The sequence below is a fragment of the Nesoenas mayeri genome, assembly GCF_963082525.1.
Source record: "Nesoenas mayeri genome assembly, chromosome: 1".
In the NCBI taxonomy this organism is placed as follows: domain Eukaryota; kingdom Metazoa; phylum Chordata; class Aves; order Columbiformes; family Columbidae; genus Nesoenas; species Nesoenas mayeri.
The window spans coordinates 67191977-67215238 of NC_137541.1; the positions used below are offsets into that span (position 1 = coordinate 67191977).

Sequence of the window (23262 nt, forward strand, 5' to 3'; positions counted from 1 at the left end):
TTCTGTAAGGATGATTATGAACCTATGAGTTAGTGTGAAGTGATGAGCACTCTCTTCTTCCTTATGGACAGAAGACAATGTAAAAGCTGACATAATTATGGGAGGCCTTAAAGGGACTGGACAAGGAAGGTCCTTCTTCAATAACTTCACAGGAAGGCCCTAAATGTACTTAAACCAGGCTTTTTTTGTGGCTATTCTTACTCTTTTTTTTTTTTCCAAACAGGTCAAAAGCAGGAAGCACTTGAATTCTTGTGAAGTGTCCAGCTTTGGGTTCTTTATATTTCTGGTTTGATGCAGGGAGCATTCCCAGGGAGCTTCTTGTTTTTCTGTGTTTCATAGATGATGGTTGTTAATTACTTGGCAGGAAGGATTAAGTGTTTGGGGAGCCTGACGGCGAGCCGCCTGCCCCGAGCTGGGGCGGGAGGGGGGGATGACAGGCACTGGGCCCCCAGCAGCTGGAGCTCTGCACAGCTGCACCCCGGGTGCTGCTGGAAGGGACAGGCAGCCGCGCTTCCCTCTCCACCCGCACTTTGTTCTTTATTAAGTGGGCAATTTTATATTTACTTGTGGTCTTTCAAATGACAGGGAGTAGCACCTGGCAGCCTGTTGTGATGTTGTACAGTTAATACTCTGCAGCCTGTTCTTTGATTAGGGCGTATTACTTTAAAACTCAAGCTGCACACTTTTAGAGAATAGATTTTTTTAAATTTATTTTTTTCTTTTCTTTTCCTGCTGTTTGCTCTGACCCCGCTGAGTTATGATTCAACAGAATTAACATTATCTAGCGGCTTCTTGCTTCTGGAAAGGGAATCTTGTCTTGCATCTTTGCCCAAGCTCCGGTGCATCTAAGGTGAATGAATGCATGAAACTGGCTGCTTTATTTTTTTGGGAGAGGTTACATTTCTGATGGCATAGCTTTCCCAGACTGCCTCTGGGGCTAAACATGTGCCAGCACTGATGCACAGAAAGTGGTAGGAGGAGGGAGGTGAGTGGGTGGAAGAACTTGTGTCGGTGACAGCTGGCTGCTGGATGGGCTTTGGCTTGTCAGATGCTGGCTGGACACACGGACTGCCTCAGCAGTTGGAAGTGGGAAGCGGTTTCCATCGATCAGTGGTAATTTTGTTGGCTTGCATTGAATAATTTACTTCTGTTTGGATGTTCGGCTCTTCTGCATCTTGGATATATTATGTTAGGTATTTATATCTTTAAATTACTTGAATGCTATCAGCTTGTGTATTTATTCAGCATCTGCTCAAATCTTTTGAAATAATAGATCAATTGAAGTTTCAACTTTCCATAATTAAATTATTTCTTCCTCCCCTGCTTTGGTTTTGTCTGGTTGGTTGTCTTTTGGGTTTTTTTTTTTGTTTTGGTTTGGGCTTTTTAGCATCCTGCTTCTAAAAATGCTTTCTCTTAACAGTCCTTTTATCAGCAGAAGTATCTGGTTTCATGTTTCAAAGCATACGGAGGTTTTCTAAAATAGCTCTGAGTTGAGATGAACATGAAATAATTGCACAGACAACTGGGCCGATTAGAAGATGAAAATGTCAGTGACTGACTTGTTGGAGAAGTCTTCTGAAGCATTGCATACTGAGCAAAATGGTGATATTTGTAGTTAGTTCACATTTTTCTTCTTATTTAAAAAAAAACCCCAACCTGTCAGTATTTGTCTAAAAATCTAAGCACAGTATTTTGTAACAGTTTATTAATTATAGAATGGAAGGTCTTTTTTGCATCGTTCCAGATATCACTGCACTTGCCTAGTAAGCATATGTTAATATATCCTCTTCAATCATTCCACTGGTTTGTATGGGATACAATCAACTGCATTTTTTCCTTCACATGACTGCAGCAGTGCAGGTGCTCTTCTTAATATGAAGTTAGATTGTGCTGCCCAGCATGGTGTCATACTCTTTATCTTATATATGATAACAAGAGGAAAGTAAATCATCCTAAGACTCAACAAATAAAGTGAAAGAAACACAGACAAGTGGTTCTTCTGTGATCAGTGAGTCTGCTTGCACAAATGAGGTGTCTCATTTGTTAAGCAGGAGCTCAGGACATTTAAAAAATGTGGATTGCCATGTGTGCAAAATAAGCCTGTGTCAACTGAAAATTCAGTGAAAAAAAATTCAATGTTAATTAAAATGATTGTTGAGGGGGCACTGCTTACACAGCTCTACATAGAAGACTGTAAAAGGAAAAAAAATGTTTGGGGAAAACTCAGTGGAGGTGCTTCCTGTTCATCTTTCCTCATGCTAGGGTTCATTATTAATGCAGTAGGAATTAAAAAAAGCCACACAACCTTACTCAACCCCTTCCTTCATCAAGCATGCAGGAAGCTGTAAAGAGCTGCTGGGGCGGGGAGGGGAGGAAGTGACCCTTGAATATAGAGCTTGTCATTCTTCCCATGATCACGGCTGTGGAAGAGGCTGATGTATGCAGTCAGGGTGCTCCTGGGACTTTGTGAAATACAGCCACGTGAGAAGCCATCATGTGTTATGGCACTGGCAAAAGGTTGTGCTGCCACAGAGGGAGGAGTTACCTGAAGTTACCTGGTGTAGAAATGAGGCAGTAACAGCAGGGTGGCTCACTTTGGTGACAGCATCAACTTAGCCTGGAGTGATGAAACTGCTGCTATTTAATGTACACGTATCTTGGGGAGTGTGGTGGGTTTCATTTTTGTAGGGGTTTTTTATTTGTTTTTGTGGGGTTTGTTTTTGTTTTGTTTTGTTTTTTTCTGATAACCTTGTGGTTCCTACCTCTGTAAAGTTCATGGTATTAATACATGGCTTGTAGGGTCAGGAACTGTGGTCACTCTAAAGACTTGTAGATAGGTTGAATAAAAAGGAAGAAAAAATATTTTCCAAAGCTGCTGAGAGAGAGAGATTGATGTTACTTCATGAAAAACAGGCTATGAAAAGTCTCTACAAGTAAAAGAACATATTGCATTTTTTGTCTTTTGATTTTAGGCTTGATAATACATCTTCAAATACCAAAGTGAAAACAAGAATTTGAGGGAATATTTTGTAATACAGGAACTAAGTATAATATGTGAAAGAGCAGTTTTTGGTTCCTGTAAAGAGAACTTCTCTTGCTTGGAGCTCTCTCTTCAATCATACATCTTTCTGGAGGCATGGCTTGAATGTTGCTTGCTTCTGTGCGCATAAGAAACTTCTGTTATTCATTAAACGGTTGATGAATGACCACTATCAGCAAAGCTGTTGTCCCAGTGTATATGACTGTAGGTGACTCATAAGAACCTTAGTGGGAGAGATGCTGTGTTTTTGGCAGAGGACCTCAGTCATAAGCTACTGCTTTCAAACTGCAAGCTGTGCATTGGCAACCTCTTCTAAATCAGTGTTTTCCAGTCAAGGGAGATGCCGGTGTGCATCAGCCGCCGAGCTGGGTAGTTCTGCCTGTTCCCTCCAATGCCCCTGCTCTCCTGTGGCAGGTTTCTGGAGGTCCTGCCAGCTGGGGCAGCTGCGCAGTCAGTAGCAAGGCCCAAAGGTTTGCTGCCTGCCCACCCTGTGATGGGGGGAAGACGTGGGAGTAGAAAACCACGGTAGCAATGGCAAGTACTAAGGCTGTCATGTTATCTCTGTGACTTGCAGCCTTTACAACCTGTCTTATGAGCGGTGCTCTGTAATTCTGCCTGTGTTCATCAGCAACCCCCCAGCTTCTCTGTCCCTAAGGTGCCTCATCATTGATTTCGCCACCAGTTGCCTCCAAAAATTGGATGACTAGTGAGCAGTGGCACTGCTAGACTGCAGCAAAGTGGTGTAGCAAAGGAGAGTTGTAGAAGATGGTGACTGCAGGGGACTTCTTCTCAGAAGCCTCAAAACTGTCCTTTTTAATAGAGTTTTAAAACTTGTTCACTGTTTCTTTTTCTGTTTTATTTTACGTGACTAGTTAACATTCATAGTATATGCCACTTGGACTGCTATCAAATTAACTTTGAGTTTTAAAGACTCCACGTATTGAAGGAGGTTTTTTGACTTTCCTTCCCTCACGTTGCATCTCCATATTCCAGAATGTGCCCTCTCTGATGGGGAAAGGACTGTAATAAATGCATGTTGCATGGAGAAACTATAATTACTTCTAAGGAAGTAGTTTTTTTGTGCTCAGTCTGGGCAAAAAGCCATTCAAAGTCCTTTACAGTGCTTTTTGTTTCATTGGAATTTTGTTTTGTTGGAACAGCACCAGCCGTGCATGTTAAATTATTGTCTTAATCCAAAATTTAGACAAATGTTGAAAAAATAATTCCATTAATTTCTGATTTACTCATTTAACTGAGACTCACAGCAGATGCGCAGGTCTGCCTGCATAGAAATGACTATTAGATTAGAGCCAAAAGAACAAAGATCACAGCCAGACAGTACAGCAGACATAGGCACACTGAGTCTGCCTGCTGTAGCCAGGGTTGGCAGGACATTTGTAGTGAATATGCAATTCACCGCTTAGTCCTCTACTTTGCATGATATACAGTGGACTGAGACTGAGATAGGAGGTTATTGATGTTAAATCTTACTTTGTTAATATTTCAGTGCTTCCTGGTAAAGCTTGGACATTACACTTGAAGCAGGTAACCTGATTAAATGTGGTGGCATCCGTAGCTGGTAATTTGGTGTAATGTAGGTATTTAGTAGCAATTACTATAAGCTCTATTTTAGCTTAAAACTGAAAGTTACTGTGGGAAAGATTCGCGGTTTCTTTTGCCCAGGAGAACTATAAAGCTTGACAAAACATAGAAGAGGGAACATTCAATACTTGGGTCTCAGGAATACTCACAAACCAAACCACTGCAGTAATGTCTCATCTTAAACCAAGCAGACATGAGTATGTATCTACTTTGAATTGGGTTCTATCATCGACGCTGTGCGCAACCCACCTTAGCTCATTAGAAATGACTTTTGAAATAATTTCACAGTTGTTTCTCAGAGTATCTTTTGTGTGTTGTCCATGGTTAAACTTGCTTGTTTTGGTTCTCCTTCTGTATTACTACTCCCTGTGCTTTTGTAATTGGCTCTCACTTGATCTTATACATACCATGATTTGGAAACCTCTGCTCTATGTTACTGTGTAAGGCAGCATCTCTACCAAGAAGTCAAATATTTTCTAGTTCTTAGCAAGTATTGTGTAGGAAGTGTTTGGCTTGCTAGTTTTAAGTCCAACGTTGTTTCATCTGCTTACCCTCACCATCAAATGTTGTGAGTGCATTCAGAACAGTCATTGAACTAAAGAAGCAATATCAATACACTTTTTCCTATATACAATTTATACCTATCGTATTTATTTATTCCAAGCAATAAATGCTATGAAAGGGAGGTTAATATTTGTTTGGTAGTCCTCTGGATGTTTCCATGCAGTGAGGAATAATTGCTTTATATGCATTACATCTTCATTATAGCAACAAAGTGTTCTACCTTCATCTGTTGAACTTAGAATATTTTTGCCTGTGTCTGGAGAATAGCCTTGCAAGAAAAACACCCTAGATTTTTAAATATTACTGGTGTATGTATCTGAACTAATCCTTTAATAGAACCTGATATGTGTCCTTTGCCAAGATTCCACTCTTCAAAGATCATTCTAAACCTTCTGATATTTGTCTTTTATTTTTTTGGCCAGCACCTTCCGGCAGAAAGAAAATTAATATCTTCAGTGAGACAGCCATCCTGACTTCAGCAGAAGTTATTTTTTTCTCTTTTTGCAGCATTGGGTTATCAACTGTTCGCAGTATTTCAGCAGTGGCTCACCACAGTAAAGACTGGCCTGATGTTTAACATTTAGAGCTCACGTGCGCAGAGCAGAATATCAGTATGAAGTTTCTGTGCTGTTCTGCAACTGCAGAGCATTCACAACTCTGTCATCATTGTGATGGGGGAGGTGAAGATATATCAAAACACAAATGTGTAATTAACTTGAGAGGGGCAGCATTTAATAGAGTTTGGAGGAGGATACTTGGACCTCCAGACTTGCTACTGTTCTCCTTCATGCTCCTGATTTTCCATATAGTTTGGGCTTAGTTACATTATTTTTAAAATGTGTTTGGATATGCATCAGCAGCATAAGCCTCTTAGCAACATGTCCGTTCCTCTCACAAACAGGACAAACATGTGAAGGGTAGGTACCAAGTTACTAGATACTTAGTTTTGCGGGGAGGTTTGGACACAGTTGTCAGCAAAATCCATGACCTGATTTACTAGATTTCCTGCTCAAGCCTTGAGAAATCTGTTGTTGTAAGTGCTCGGGTGAGAGGCTGCTGGCTGCCTTCTCGTTTCTGCTCAAGAGGCTGATTACTCTCGTCCTAGCCTTGCTGCAGCTCCTGTGGTGTTTGGTGAGCGGATGGGTTGAATTAGTCTGTGTAGTTTCAGTGCTCCTTAATGCTCTTCTGAAAAGATCAGGAGATTGTGTGGTTGGTTACTGTGGCTTAACCAATGTTTTCGTAGATAGACTGGTAGCTGAACCTCCACATATATCCAGGGTAAGGCTTTGCATTGATCTTCCGTAAAAAGATCTAGCAGTAGAACGTCATGGCCATAGCTATATATACTACCTGCCATAATGGCTATGTAATTTTAAGAGACGTAATTTTGAGACTTCAATTTTGCCTCCTTGCAGTCACAAGAGAGTAACCCTTTCCCAGTAGACTTTGGTTATACCCAAAAATGCTGCATTTCTTTAATAAAAAATGTATGATAAGAGTGGGATCACAATGGCAGTAAAAATTAGACAGTGCTGTGACAGTGTAAATATTCTATGTACTATAAGTGAGCCTGCAAATAAATATAACATAAGACATCTGATGGAGGACCTATCCAATACTAAAACATTAGTTTTACCTTTTGTGAATATAAATTAGCCGTATTTTCTGTGTCACTGGCATTTCAAGATGGCTGATTGTTTGTCTAAATGTTCATGGCTCCAAGTTATTTCTAATTAAAATGCTCTGAAAAAATAGCATCACCTAACTTCAGACATTCTTGTGGATGCAAGCACATCTGCAAGTATTCTAGCTTCTAATTTCCTTGCAGATGATAAGCAAAATAATTAAGTGCTTATCAAATGTGCAGTGTTTGTTTCTCTTCTGTTAGTTACTTGTTACCTCCTCTTTCTTGCTTACGCTTTTGCCTACCCCCATTTTATTTTTTTTAATCTTTCCCCACTTTTCTCTCCTCTTCAGTGTATCTAATAATCGTTGATTATAATAAGTAGTATTAGTCATGTACTAGTGAACAGATTAAATGGCTGGAAGCATTTTGTTGCTGGTTGCATTTCTGAGTTTGAGTAAAATCTCTATTATAATGCATAGAAATAACATTAACATGCAAGTCTTTCTTTAATCAGGTCAGAAATAATCACAATGGGAGTCTAATTCAGCCCAGTAAAAACTGCAGGGTTTTGCAACATGTCTGGCTTTCTGCATATCTGATGGTATTTTAAGTTGTGCTTAGAGAGCAACACCTGTATTTCTAACAGGTAGACTGTATTACTGAGTGCTAAAACAGACAGAATTGAGCAGCCCTACTGATGTGCAAAATGATGACTATGGACCAAGTGTTTGGAATTTTTATAGTGTGTTGCAAATTATGTGATTTGGGATTTTGCTATAATATACCTACCAGTCTTTTTTACTAGATAGAGGTCTGTGGTAAAAATTCCTGTATTTTTGCCATCATTTTCTTGCCTGCATCACCTGGAAAGTAATACTTTCCACTGACTAGAAACCAGGACTTAGATCTCCAGGGATGTTAAAGAATGTTTTTTATCCAGAGAATTTGACTACCTAATTTTGTATGAGGTATGGTGTGGCTAGAGTTCATTTACCTTTTTCCATTCCAGCTTTACATATGAAGAACACTGTTCATCCTGAGGTGGCTATATTACTCTTTAAAACACATAGCTTGAGGATATGACATGATTAACAGAATTACTAGTTTGAAATATAGGTTAAATGTATGTTGGATGTCCATCTCCAGCAAATATGGCTTCCAGACAGGGTGAATAATTTGTGTAACAGCTTGTACAACAACAATAAATTTGAATACATTCTGTTTCCCTGCACACCCTGTGTGCTCAGTTGTTAGGTGTCTTGTATCACAAGTTCTCTTGGAGTTTTGGTTTTCTGTAAGCAGTTGCAAAAGATCCTGCTATGGAGAAGTGATCTTTCCTGTTGCTGATGTTACAGTTTTGTATTACAGTGGACAAGCTTTACAAAATGGCTTTTGCCCGTTGAATGCAACTAATATTTGCTAATCTGGTGGGGAGGGGGGGCATGTGATGCTGTCAACAAAATCAGTTCTTAAGGCAACCTCATGTTTTTTGCGTTACAGGTTTGTTTTCAGCTGTTCCTGTTTTTTCTGGACTTTGTATGAGGGTTCTGTGTTTGCATGTGTAAACCAAGTAGAATCAAAGTCTAAATATCTACTTGAGGGACTGGGATTGCATTTAAATGATTGCTTCAGACCGATCTCAGTAAGGGCTGCTGCCGAGAGGAGCTGGCTGTCCCCTTCCAGACATACTCCTGGCTGTCCCATTGTGCCAGCGGTAGTGCTGGGGTGACCATGAGGTCAAACCAATATAAAATACACTGCAGCTTTCAACTGCATCGTTTCTGCCACTCATCTCACTGTGTGTTTGAACAAGCACTGGTGGTAGCACAGGGGAAGGAGCAGCCAGAAGCAGAAGCTGGAGTGGACGGTGACAGGGAGGAGGAGTGACAAACCACAGAGCTTGAGCAGCAGAGTTGAGCAGCAGCTCTGTATCTGCCTTGGCTTAAAGTGATCACGAGTGATAACCTAAAACAGGAATAAGTGCCTTGATAAAGTTGTGGGTGTAAAACAAGTTCCTATTCTGACCTAAGCAGTACCTTGTTTCCTTAGGGAACCCTTTTAATAAACAAGGTACCGTTTTAAGAGAAATTTCTAGTGCTGGGCTGAAGAGTTGACAGCAGCAATGACCCTTACTTAGCCACAGTTGGGGGAATTTGATATTTTTAAGTGTATTAGCTGTCAAATCTGCAGGCAAAATAGTTTTCAGAAAGCTCTAAGACTTCATGCTGTCACCCTCATTGCGAAGTTATAAGACTGATCTGAACATAGTATTATAAATTATATTCAGTTGCCAACCTGACTTGTGGATTGTACTGGTCCTGTCAGGAGTTACTTTCTCAAATTTGTTTTTGAATTGGGGATACCCCAACTGAAGTGTAAACTGTGACAGTATGGTATAGGATTCTATAGAAAAGGGAATTCAGCCTGTTGGCTCTTTAGAGACAAGAAAGACTCGCTGGTATGACACCCTGTACCATCTCTTTGGTCTGTCTAAGAGCTTCCAGTGCTCCCATCTCCATAGGAGGGACAGAAATGTCGCTTAAGGTGACTTAGGGACTGAGGAATGGTGTGGGATGGAGCTCCCACTGCTGTAGTACCCAGGGAAGCAGAGCTAAGGAATTTCTGACTGAGATCACAAACATCTGAGAAGCTTCCATATGTGGTGGGCCTCATTAAATTCTCTGTATTGTTCTGGAAGCATCCACCTTTATGTTCTCAGGAGATCTCTTGCTAATTGAAAGAAATAGAAGTGGGAAAGATGCTGTGTTACAGCCACAGATGTCCTACATGCATTGTGATCCAAGTACTGGCTCTTCGGATAGGGCTGAGTTGTTGATCTCTGTGTGGACCTCTGCAAGTTTCCATGTTTGCAGAGACAGTTTCTTGTTGTAGGGTAACTTCTGTATTGGAAATGGAAAAAAAAAATTCTAAGAAACAAAACATAAATACTTGAAAATATTGTTGGAATCATGAACAATAGATATGGCATCTCTTTCCACTTCTTGTCCAAGAGCAGGCTTGGCTGTTGCTAGGAATGGCTTGATATGATGGATTTTGCTGTGGTATAGGAAGATGGATTAGATCAGAGGGTCCAGACTCTGCAGACAAGTTGTTGTTCAAAATCCATCAGAAATTGCCTTATGAAATGATTGACTGGGATTTGGATTTGCTTTTCTGGAAACATGTAAACAAAGCTCCACTCAATGTTTGCGTTTCTACAAGTACAAGCAAACAATAAAGGCAAATAATAAAACCAGTAAATTTAAGTGTTCAAACTCTACTCTAATAATTTTGTTAAAAATGAAAATAGACATGACAACACTGCAATAAATAAGTGGGTTTTTTCTCTTTCCCTTGTTTGTCCCCACAAAATGAGTTGTAGAATTTTTTTGATTCAGAGAAGAATTAATATTGACCTAAGTGAGATCTCAAGGTCTTTCATAGTATTTCAAGTTTTTGATTGTGTTTACAGAACTGCTTATTTTCAAACCCCACAACAAAAGCCTACGGTTCAGGCTGGTGTGAGCATATTCAAATAAGTGTTTTTATTACACGTGCCATTGTTTGAATATTATTTGTGTTATATTTGCTTCCAGTTTTCCTACAAATACCAGTAGATTGATCCTCTTAATCAGACTAAATTCCATTCTGCTAGGAAGAAATGTAATAGCAGTATCAGCTGGTTTGTGCTTTGCTTTTTTTTAATACTTACATTAGGAGCCCTTTCTTACAGAGAAGTTGTAATACATTTATCTAATTTTTGGATGCTACCTTTAATAATAATAATATGGATATGGATGTATGGATATATGGATAATATTTGGATGCTACCTTCAATAATAATAATAATAGGAAACATTTTGAATGTATAGCGTTTTGTGAACACTTTGAATACAGAAGTAGAATCGCTGAACTAAAATGCTGTTTTTTCTATAGTTGTGTTGAAGAAACCCATTGACAATTCAAATAGGAAGAAGTCTGTTAGAGACTGTAATCTCTCTGTAGGAGAGCCTAGGCTAGGCATGGTGGAGATCTTTTTTTTATATCCAAGTCTTCAAGGTTTAAGCAACATAATAAATTTCAGTGAAAGGCAAAGCGTGTCTTTAGGATGAGATATTCTTCAAAAAGAAGCCAAGTATTCTGTTTTTCTCTAGAGAAATGTTAGCGCTAAATAAATGTATTTATAAACATTCTACCTTACATATTTAATCCGGTTTCTAACTTGTTGTTGTTTTTTTTTGTACCTGTTTGCTTTTCAGGCAGCAGCATCTGTCCAAAGTCCTTAATATTCACTAGATCTTGTACAGCAAGTGTAACAACCAGGCTAGTTGAGCAGAATGTACACAATGAAGCGGCTCAGGGAATAAATGGAAGTGTGCCAGTCAGACAGTCCCCACGTCCAGCTTCAAATCCAAAGCCACAAGGTAAGTAGTCTCAAGTATTTTGGTTAAGGAAGTTACTCTTCTCCAACTTTAAGAGAAATAGAGCACCTTGAAAGCATGCTATGGAAATACAGTAGTTTTGTAAATGCTTTATGAATTGGTAATTTCTTATAATAATTTCTTATAATAATTTCCTTTCTGAAAAAGGTTCTCAGAAGGGAAGTTGGACTTGCTAATGTGATATGATACAAGCACATAGTTTTTATCTCAAGCATCTAGTAATTTGCTGTGCACGTACTGCCAGGTAGCAAGAGTTAAATTTGGTCTCTGCCCAAGAAGTAGCTAATAGGTAGAGGTGGAAGAACATGTGTAAGCACCTTGTTTGTATTAAACTATTGACAGGGCTTATTTTTCAAAAGATTACTGTATTTGAGCTGAAAGGTTGTGATACTGTTTTTGAATTGGAGGGTTTGGCAGGCTGGCTTCAAGGCGGAGGTGGTGGGGAAGATATTTATTCAGGGCCTTTGGGGTTCAAGCAGAGTTCAAGAGGAACCCTCCCACAGGAGTATGTGGAAAGGAGGGAACTTTGTGGTTCTGCAGTAAAAGCTGACCAATAATGTCTCCAGAGAAGATTTCCCTTCTTCCTGTCCATAAATAGTATCTTCACTTTTAGAAGCTAAATAGGTCAACCTACGTGTCAACTTTCTGTATCTAAACCTCAAACCATCATATTATGTGGTCTTCTCAGTAATACTGACTCTGCAGAGGTTGATCACAATAGAGAGTTACTGTGTTCTGGAAATCTCAGTTTCAGAGCGAATCTGGATGGATGTCTTTTAGGAGTGACATGCAATAGGAACTTCATTCATGTCACAGGTTATAAAAAAAAAGTAAATTTAGAAGACTGATATCATGATCCTGCTCAGTGAATTGGATTCTGAGAGACAATGCTGCTGTGACAGAAACTAGAATTACTCATAGAATACTAGATCACATCTAAATAATGCATAGAAACTAGAGCCACATAGAGTCATCATGTAGTGGATTTAGCAATCTGTGTATCAGTTAATGGGAAAATACATCTTGAATTTTGCATCAGTCCTGAGGAGGGAAGAAATTTATTTGTGTGTCAAGAAAGTTGTGTTTATTTTGGGAGACAGAGAGCAAAATAAGGCTGTAATTTTTTGTATTGTTTGCTTTTATAGAACTTTTACCAGTATTGTTCGCTAAACTGAGATGCTCATATCAGTCATATGTAAACATTAATCACTGAGTAGTCTTTCTGCACCAGTTCCTAGGTCTCTGAAATGTGTTCTTTAAAGCTCAATTAACAAGATAATAGGTATTCTTCCTAAGAAGAATATTTTGGACACCTGTTAATGGATCAACAGACATGGGCAATCAATAAAAAGATTTTAAGCCTTTCAAAAACAAATCCAGGCCACTTATTATAAATTTTAGCTGTAAGATAGGTTAAAGTTGGCCACTACTGGATCCCATTCATTCAAATAGTTACGCAGCTGTTCTTGCTCTTTGCCAGTCATGACTTCTGTTCCTGTCAAAATTGCTTGCTCCAAAATGTGGCATAGCTAGGAATAGCATTGTAGTCTGAGAAATGCAGCTGTGTAGATTATATTCAACAATACTGTTGTAAATAGTGTTTTGTGCCTGCTTTGTTCATGGGCTTATGTCTTTCTCCATTTGTTTCTATTAAATAAATGCATCATGGCAAAGTTATATAGTTTATCTTTTTGGATTTTTATTGAATTGGAGCAAAACAAAATAGAATTAATGACATTTGCATTTGAGAGTCCAAACAATCTAAGCAAACTAAATTGCTCTAGTTAAACTGGTTTAAATGTGGATGCCTTTTTTTTTTTTTTTGGAACAGCTTTCCATGCACGAGTACAGAAACATTTTTGGTTTATTGTAGCAGGAAGTGTTTTTTCCAAATTATTGTTCTAGTCATGCAAATACTAAGTGTCCTTTCACAGTGAAAGGAAACAAGATCACAGACCTGAATTGTAATGCCAGTGTATCTGATTGTTGATGAACTAACTGCAAAACACCCTTCATCTAACCTACCAAAACGTGTATCATTAAAATGAGAGATAAAAAGATGACTTTGAGGTTGCATTACAAGTGGGGTACAGCTATTTGCAGTAAATTTAGCTTGAACATAGAAGAAAAATGTCCAAAATCTTGCACTTGAAGTGAACCCTGGACTCTGAACCTCTTTTGTCTGTACTTGGTCTCTGAGAAGTAGTTTAGATATTTGGAAACAGATCACTTGGGGCAGCTAGATCAAGTGAATAAATTTATCCCCAGAATCCAATATAAAATTCTTTCATTTGCATTTTTTTCCCCCTTGTCATCTCAAGGAGAAAACAAACCAGCTGTCTGATATACTGGCAGAAAAAGAACAATTTTTGTTCATCAATAATTCCTTCCATCAACAATTTAGCAATTGGTATGTCAGATTTCTGTGTTGAGTACAATTTGATTCATGAAAGTCTTTGCACATTTGGAACAAAGCCTGAAACTGGCTGAAGGCTGATGAGGGAGTTGAGCAAAGAAATCAGGACTGTGGAGAAAAGCAGTTGCAGTCTGTACCAGCTGTGAAACATGGTGTTTTGCCTTTTCATCAATGCTCTGCATTCTTTGATATAGTGGACTAATCAAGACTGGAGGTAGTCAGTGGAAACAGCAAAATACACTAGTGAGTTCAAGGCAAATATGATGCATGAAGCAAATTGGTAGATAAATTGAAATATGCCCTTAACTACAAATATTTGGGCAGCAATGTGACCACAGCAATAGCAGAATGTGACATGTGCAAATTGGCAATTTTTTTCTAGTTTCTTCTATTCCCTGCTCGTTGAAGCTCTTGCATGAGCTTTATATGATGCCCAGTTACTAAATGGGCACTGAATCTGTTCTCTGATACTGGCAGTATAGAAAATATGTTGAAATGTTAATACTTCTTTAAAGCAGTGGAGTGTCTTGGCAGTTCAAGTCTGCGCATCAGTTGCTCATTTAAATTTATCTAATGAATGCTTAGGAGTACTTCTGAATCTCCTGCTGAGGTTGAAGAGGAATTTTTGTTTGGGAGATTATTTTCCACTGATTTGTGCTACTGTGAAATAATATGGTCACACAGCATTCAACATGTAGGCTTCAGCGGTTAGTTTTAGCTGACTGTCTACTGTGTAGCATCAGTTCTGTCCTTCTTTCTCAGTTAATTATAATATAGTCTATGGCTTTGAAGGTATTCTGTGGCCTGGGCCCAGAAAAGCTGAAAGACCTTTTAAAGGCCTGGGATGTATACTCTGCTTCTCTGGCAAATAGAACTTCTACAATTAAAGGTGACTTGAACTAAAACTGAGAGCTGCTTCTAGCTACACTTCTCCAGTCTCAGTGGTGCTTTAAGAAACCTGTAGCAATGTCTCTTTTATCACTAAAACTGCTAAATCCCAAACATTATCTTCAGGAAAAAGACAAAAGAGAGGACAAAGCACATGATTATTTTTGGTCTTCTTTCTTAATATATTATTGGAAGATATTTGTTCTGATGTGATTAAAAAAAATGTGGATGTGTACATTCGAAAGACGAGATGACTTTTCCCTCTCTTTGTGCTGAGTCTAGCATACTAGCTGGTTTTTACTGTTCTTGTGAGTGTAAATCTTTGGTATCTATCCAGCTGTGCTCATTTGACCTTCCTGAAAGTGATGGAGCATGCAAGGAGGTGATGAAGGATGACTCAGCCAGGAGAGCTGCAGTTGCTTACTGCAGGAAGTTTTCACTCTCTATTTTCGTTGAATCAAAGCATAGCAACATTTTTAACCAGCAGGAGCTAAAGGTGTAGAGGGAGATTGAACACATTACTTTCCAAGAGAAGCAATAAACAATCTTTGCTTATATTATTTAGAGTCAGCAAAGATGATTGTTCCTTTTGAGCCATTTGTAGCATTGTCTCCCATTTCATCATGTATATGTACAAAGTTGAATGTAAAACTAGGCATTGCATCTTAAATCTTGATGAGCTATTTTGGCTAGTGTTGTATAGTAGCAGGTACCTGTGTGTACTGTGTGGTTTTCTTTGGGCAGAATACGCAGTTCATATCTCCTAATGAGCTCAAAATTGTACAGTATAGAGACAAGAGTATTTATAGACTCAAACAGAGCTCTGTATTATGTGGGGCATTACAATGGGCCAGTCTTTTCTCTCCCTTCTTTTAGTTAAGATCCTTGCTGTGTGCACATTGAAAAATAATCTGATTAAAACAAAACACTTCAGAAGTACATTGAGGGGAGAATTAATGGAATTTGTTTTCCATAATCCCTGTTAACAAAGTTGACCTTACAGAAAGGTTTGTGGGCTTTTTTGGTTTTACATTACTGATTCTTTTCATTGATCTTGTGACTGTCCTTTTCCCATTGCTCTATTTCTAAAACTTACAGTAGCAGCAGCAGCAGTTGGTTAGGGGAAAAGCTCTGTTAGATGGTAGTAGGGAGTGGAGAAGAAAATATTTTGCATTAGTGAAGTGGCATGGCTGGGTGGTTTATGGTTCTCCTCTGAAGGCATTACAGAGATTTTCAGTATTTTTCAGGGTTGTCCAGTTTGACCAGAGGTTCCTCATGCTTGCCCTACTGAAACGTTGCTAAGCTGGGGCTTTTTCAGCAATAGCTGCAAAAGTGTGCGACACCTCCACAGAATGTCCTAGAATTTGATTTTTGTCCCAGTGGATCCAGTATAAAAATAGCTTCCAACTAATTCCTTCTGCGCTATGAGTAGATATTAATTCCCTCAAGTTTAGTAGTTTTAATATATCCTTGTGAGGATATTAACAATTTACGAGATGTACAAAAGAATTTAAGAGATGTACAAGCCTGTTAAGTAAGAGAATACACAGGTCCGCAGGTTATACAAAATCCATTGCAAGAACAAGAAGTGTTTCTACCAAGTAGTGTAGTGTTGGTCAGTAAATCCACCCAATGTCCCTTTTCCTTCTCTCTCCTCCCTGAGGGACTGGCAGTGCCCAAGCTCAATTATGTGTCCTGCTTTTTCCCAGCCTGCTTGTATCACATTTTTCAGCTGTCCCGTTGCCTTTGTCAACGCAGCAAGCTATTCAGTGCTTGGACAATTATCTGATGCTCGTTGGCCTAATTCTGCCAGACCTTCACTGAACTCAGTAAGAGGGAATGCAGGGAAAGCTGTTCCACCGCACTGCAGCTGAGCAAGTGTATGCAGCTTCTCTGGAGAGGCTTCATTTATCACATGTACTCCAGCAGTTATACAATTCAATTTCCTGCTTGTTTCAGCATTGCACTGTAACTATTTGAAAATTGCAGTATTTTAAGTCATCCTTTCTGCACTCCATCCTTCTCCAAACTTGCTTTTTTGCTTGTGTTAATACACATAACATTAAGCTTGGAAGGACCAAACATATACACACTAAAACCATCTGATTTACAGTAATTCTCTTCCTTGTCTCTCTGACTTCATTTGTCATCTGTTGTAGTTGATATGATTGAAGTCTTAAGCTTTTTGTGGTGCATTCATTTCTTCATAGAGTCCCTCATGGCAATTTCAGACTGCAGCTATCTCTACAATCCCTCCTAAGTGCAATTGGATTATTGGAAGCACAGATAAATGTTACCTTCTATAAATTTAATGTACAGTAAAGATGGAGAGTCATCCTAATCAAGTGTGCCTTCAAATTTATCATAGTCTATGATAGCATATTTGCAAGAATTTTTTTCAACAGCTCTTTCAAATGTCACTTGATAGGATTTAAGCTAATTCCTGTGGTGCACAGGTTTTCCAAGGCAAGCCAGTCAGCTGTTCTAGAGTCAGCGATGCAAGGAGCATGGCTTATTCACATCTCTCTATTGTATATCCTATACTAGTGCGTCTTTTATTTTCTACCACAAGAGTTGCACATGATTCCTAACGCCAGTTCCTGTCCTCCTTCCCTTCATGTTTGTTCCCTGGCAGGTCTGTGCTGGTGCCTGTGGAGCAAAAGCTAAACCCCTGGGGCTACCGGTTCCATTGGAACTGCATTGCCTACTCCTGCTGATTTCTGCCTGCCTTTTAATAAAGGACAGATATAGTCCTTTCTTTTTCAATTTCATATCAAATGCTTTTGCTTCTCCTCTCAATATGTTTTGGGAGTGTGTGTGGAAATGAACAGAGTCGTGTTCTTGGGAATAAAGGACCATTCCATTAAGTCTCTCTTTTTGATGCAGCTGGAGATGTGTTGCCCTGATAAGTGGGACACATTTGAGCCCTGTCTGTGAAGCATTTTTGTTGGCCACAAATGCTGCATAGTCACTTAAAGAGATAAAATTTAATTGAAAGATCCCCAGCACATGTGACTTTATTTGCTTTATGTGTCACCTCGTCCTTTGTGTTGTAGCCACTGCTGCATTAAACAGTGGCTGATCATTAACAACCTGATTAGAAGGACTAGGAACGAGGAAAAATCAAGAAGAATAAAAAATATTTTCAAGGGTCACGTTTTCAGCAGGATAAATAGAAAAAGGAAGCTCAAAACTGACGGCAAACAGCTTTTCCACTGTCTATAATTACCGAAGTCACAAGGGAGAATGTAAAGAATGAGAGCAACAGAGTTTTGGGGCAGCAATTTAAATCTCTGTCTTGAGCTCTACAGCACAGCTAGATCCTCTGATGATGCTTACTTCTTTTTTATTATAAATACTGCATTTATGGAGGCCAAAGATGCTTACTACAGTACAATATATTAAAAAAAAAAAGGAGAGTCCTCCAATTTTCTAGCTTGTTGAAGTGGCACATGATTCAGCTTTTATACAAAAAAATATAGCAAGATCCCTGACACCAGACAGTTCATAAAAATATATATGAAGTCCCTGTATTGATAAAGTAACTTAAAGGTTAAATAAAGCCAAGAGCAGCTCTTCTTCATTACTGTAGTAAGTTCTTATTAAACAATCTCATATGTTCTAACCCTTCAAAGAAACAGTTCCTGAGCAATTGCTTCTTGTTGTTGTTTGCAGTGCCTCCAAAGCCAGTTCATCTGCAGAAGCTGTCAGCTGTTACATACCAAACCTCTAGGCATAAAGCTTTATCAAATCAAAAACCAAGAATGGAGGAAGAGACACCCACCCCTGTTCCTAGTGTCACAAAGGAGAAGTCCAGTAAAGTCTCAGATCTCATCAATCGGTTTGAGGGAGGAAGGTATGTAATAGAATTTGAATTGGTTTGTAACTCTGTGTGTGGGTTATTGGAGCTTGAACCTGTGAGGAAGACAGTTGATACTGAGGTAGTGCTCAAACCCGCCCCTGTCTGAGGATTTGATAGCAAAACTGAATATGTTTTGAAACAGTGCAAGCCAAACGTACAAGGTATGCTTTTTCATAAGTTACTAGTCTTGATTTTTATTTTACAAAACAAACAAACAGACAAACTTGTAGCATTTTTAAAACATTGTGGAAAATATCAGCAATTTGAAAAAAGCACTGATTTTCCAATGAAACGTTGGTGACAATCTTAAATTCTTTTGTTCTTGCAGAAAAAATATTTATTTTTATAAGCAAATAGAAAAACCTGAAATCCTGGTTTTCCTTTTATACTGACTTAACCTCTTCACATCATTCATGTGAAGAGGGCCAGCTGTGTGACTTATTTGTATTGATACGGCATACATTCACTAAACTGCTTTGTAGTACTTTGTGATTTTGGTGGAATATCTTGATGTTTTTGAATTTTGATGCTGCCTTTTACAGGAAACATCTGAAACTTTGAGAAACAGAAGCCGCAGCAAGCTCTGCTTTCACAAAATAGTGTTAGCTGTGTGTCTTTAATTAGATGTATCTGACAAGCATTATAAGCTCTGAAACAGAAGTTCTGAAAATCTCTGCTCTGTGTAAAGAGAGCGAACCTCCAGAAAGCCTGTGGCGGAGGAGCAGCTCAAGAAAGAGTCCAGTGACAACTGAGCGTTGCAAGCTTTGGATGTGGCTTTCTTGTGTTTCCTTGGGATACTGATGTTCTGAAGGCAGAGCTCCCATGGGAACAAAATGAATGCGTGATGTACAACAGAGCACGTCCTTCTGAGAAGCCAGAGTATTAAGACTTTAATTGAAAGAATTTCCCCTCAATATGGGGGTTATTTAATTCTTTACACAGAAGCAGCTAAGCGTTGCAAAAGTATGACTAGTGGAAAAGAAATAATTTCAGAGCTTCATCTGCAAGAAACTTCTGTCATTAGACTGAGACTTAATTGCACTGCTGTCATGACATCTGCCAAAAGATGAGAAAAAGGAATTACTGCAGCACTGAAGGTCCTGTGAATTCTTTCAGTACAGGTCTCCAGTCCTGTTATCACTCTGTTTCCCAGTCTTCCACCAAAGCATCATCTAAATATTTTTAACTTTGCAGTATCCTTAGAAAAGTAATTTTATCCTTTCTGAAAGGAAACTCCTCAGTTTTTTTGTACCCTACACCAATGAGCCCTACATTTCTTCCTCCTAGATATCTCGGCTGCCATGTAGGGGAAGTTATAAAGTAAGCAGGGAAAGATTTCTTATTTGTAGATTTTTTTAAAATAGAGATGTTTTGTTTTGGGGACTAGGAAAAGCTGAGTTGCTTTTTGGCTGACATAATTCATTAAGTACAGCAAATAATCTGTCCAATGATTAAATTTTCCTCAACTCTATGATCTCTGCTTATGAGAAACTTTCATAATTAGCATGCTGAGTTCTGGCATATCCTACAGTGGCTGTGGGAGCAATTCCTGGTTTTGAAATGAGCTCAGCTCACAAAATGTGTCTTCCATGAAAGTAAACTTCACTTGTAATTATTGGTCTTCAAATGACTAGGTAGGATGTTCATGAACTGCAAACTGTGATTGTCAATTATGATAACATATTTTCATTAGTCTGTACAGCCCACAAACATGTAGGGATGGCAAAAAGTTAATTAAACCTCTTTGCTGTGTGCATGCAATTGAAAAATGTAAATTAATTCTGTCTTTGAGTTAAACTTATTCTTAAGAAAAGACAATCTTTACACAACTAAAGGAAAACTGATTTAAATTTCTTTGTTATATGACGGGAGAAGATGAAGGTAGTGTAAGATATTTTTTGAGCTATGTGTATGAAATTGCAGAATATGTTTACAGTAGTTGTGTAAACTGTCCTATAAATAAGGAGTAAACATACAGTTTATAAGCAGTCTTCATCTTTCCAGAAGACAAATGGTCCATACTAGGAACAATATGTTAGAGGATAGTCATGGTATCCTTTTCCAAGTTGAATATGCCTTGTTAAATGTACCTCAGACAAAAATGTATAGATTTTTTTTTTTTGTTTCAATTATATATATATTTTTTTTTAATTCTAAACTATAGTGAAGCCAGGCACATTTACAGAGTAGGCTACCATTTATATTAGTCTAAAATTCAAAATATCTAAAATAAAACAGAGAAAGAGATAATGAAAGTTATGGACCAGGGATAATGTATGTTTAAAGGAGAGATACAATTTGGAGGGAAAAAAAAACTTCAGAAAAGATGCAGCATGATTAAAGGACACTGCTAAATAAACTATCTGGGGGAAGAAATGGGCTAAAGATTTAAAGCTTTTCCTGCAGTATGCTGAACTAAGGGAAGGGATGCTAAATGTTCTTGGATTTTTTTTGTGCATTTTTATATAATTAAAGGGCAATTGGGGAACAGGCTTCTTGTTAGTTTAAGCATTGGACTGGGACTTGGGAGACCCTGAGTCTTTCTCAGTTTCTGCCAGTAATCTCCTGGGATGCCTTGGGCAAGTTACTGCATGTGTTAGTGCCTCAGTTCCCTTGTCTGTTACTCTAGCTGATCACACTGCTTTCCATTTTACAAAGGAGATTCAAGAGAGAGGAGGATGTCATGAATCAATGTGGATGGCATGCTGAGTTTCCAGTAAGAGATATGTGTCTTGATTGAATAATGCAGTTCAAGTCTTGATGGCCTGGACTTCCTAATAATTAACATAGAAATGAAAAAAAAAAAAAAGTTTTGGAGGAAATCAGTTATATGGTTCAACTCTCTTCCTCTCCATACCAGGGATTTTCTATAATGCCATGCTTAACTTTTCTCTCATGTATATTTTGTTTGGTGTTTTTTTGCCTGTTAAATCCTAGTGATTTGAAGAAAGATTCCTCTGTTCTCCACATTACTAAATCTCAAGGAAGATATGGGTTAACACCATCACCTCAGCCAAAACTCCCCTGCCAGCACCCACTACAAAAACAGGGAAACAGTAATACCGACAAAACTCAGGTTGCACAGCTGCACACAGCCAACGGAGTAGTAGCACAAGACCAGACGGAAGATGAGGACAGATTACCTGATCGCGGCTCCGCTGTCTCCACCCTGGTTCCGGATCATGCCATTGACAGCAGCTTGATAAATGGGGAAAGAGAAAGTATCTCCAGAGAGTCACTGCAAAGTGTGACAGCTTGTGAAGGACAGATGCTTAACAGCTGCTACAGGACTCCAAGCAGGGATACTCTGCTCCCATCTGAAAATGAAACTCTAACAATTAATACTAACATGAAGGAAGAACCAAATGAGGAAGTCAGTAAGCAAGAACAACCTGTAGAAACAAAGGTAAAGAGAGAAGTTGTTTCTTTCTTGCTGTATTACTACTTTGTGTTTTCTCTAGGTATTTATTTACAAAAATAAGCTTCCCAGAGCAGGGCAGAAAGTTGAAAATATTTTGCTTATTTTTTTCCTCTGCAGTTGAAAATCTGTTACTATTTACTTTTAGAAAAGGCAATGTTAAAAACATCAGTAACTACAAAAAGAGAGGTGGGAATTTGACTATCCAGTGACAGTTCAGTGAGCCAGTTCTGAAAACAGCAAGGAAAAAAATTGCTTTGGCAAAATTTTTTTGGTGTTGGTAATTTTGTACGGTTAGCCTGGAAAAATGTCAGAAATTCTAGAGCATTTGGATCAATATCCAAAAGACTATTGATGTTTCAAATGTGTTCTCAGAGTATAGAAGAAAAATTAAAAAAGGAAAAAATAGGTTTACTCTTATCTTTCCTTTTATCTTCCTCCCTTAGGCATCTGAGAGTTAAAAAAACCAAGCGAAGCTGAAATACATGTACATATTTAGCACTAAGCTTCAACTGTGCCAGACTACAAGCAGCACGTGTTAGTGGTGCATATAAAATAAAATTCCACATGTTGTAAACTGCAATGACAGGACTTCATGCAGAACTGTTGTGTGAGTTGTTAACTTGGATGTCATTGCCAAGTCCAAGCTGGAAAGGCAGTGACAGTCTGCTAGCTATCAGATAGACACCAGGTTCAGAGTATAATAAATATATGCCTTGGTAGCAAGGAGAACTTATACCACTTGAGCTTCCTCTTAAGTCAGGTTTTAAATAACTAAGTGAAATAAGTGGGTGGAAGAAAGTCTGTCTTGGGAAAATTAATTGCTGAAAAATTGTGCATATTTCCACTTCTAAAAGCTTAATTATACAGTTCGCCTTCTCATATTAAAGCACTGGTAAGTCAGAGAACATCTTTAACAGTTCTGGTCCAGCCATGCTGTGCAAGCTGTGGTGGGAGAACTGGGCTGGACCCTTCCAGCCTTCCTCTTCACCACAGAGCCAAACAACTGAGCACCAAGTGTCCCTAACAGAGCCGCAAAGTTGGTGAAGGTTTTGGAGCGGAAGCCATGTGAGGAACAGGTAAAGTCACTTGGTTTGTTCAGCGTGGAGGATTCTGAGGGGAGACCTCATGGCGGCTACAGCTTCCTCACAAGGGGAAGAGGAGGAGATGGTGCTGATCTCTTCTCTCTGATGATCAGTGACAGAACTCGAGGGAATGGCAGTAAGATGTGCCAGGGGAGGTTTGGGTTGGATGTTAGGAAAAGGTTCTTCCCCCAGAGGGTGGTGGAGCACTGGAACAGGCTCCCCAGGCAGGTGTCACAGCCCCAAGCCTGACAGTGTTCAAGAAGAGACTGAACAAGCCCTCAGACACATGGTGTGAACTGTGGGGTGTCCTGTGCAGGG

General features: G+C 38.9%; 1 protein-coding gene across 1 annotated transcript in view; it reads left to right on the top strand.

Moving 5' to 3' along the window:
- Window positions 1-23262, top strand: part of FGD4 (FYVE, RhoGEF and PH domain containing 4) — a gene marked incomplete at its 5' end in the record, with an annotated part of 113367 nt that overhangs the window by 62757 nt on the left and 27348 nt on the right. The window contains 3 exons of the mRNA XM_080342480.1: window positions 11093-11257; window positions 18255-18435; window positions 21364-21847. Coding sequence (XP_080198606.1) covers window positions 11093-11257; window positions 18255-18435; window positions 21364-21847 — 830 coding nt within the window. The remainder of the gene's footprint in view (window positions 1-11092; window positions 11258-18254; window positions 18436-21363; window positions 21848-23262) is intronic.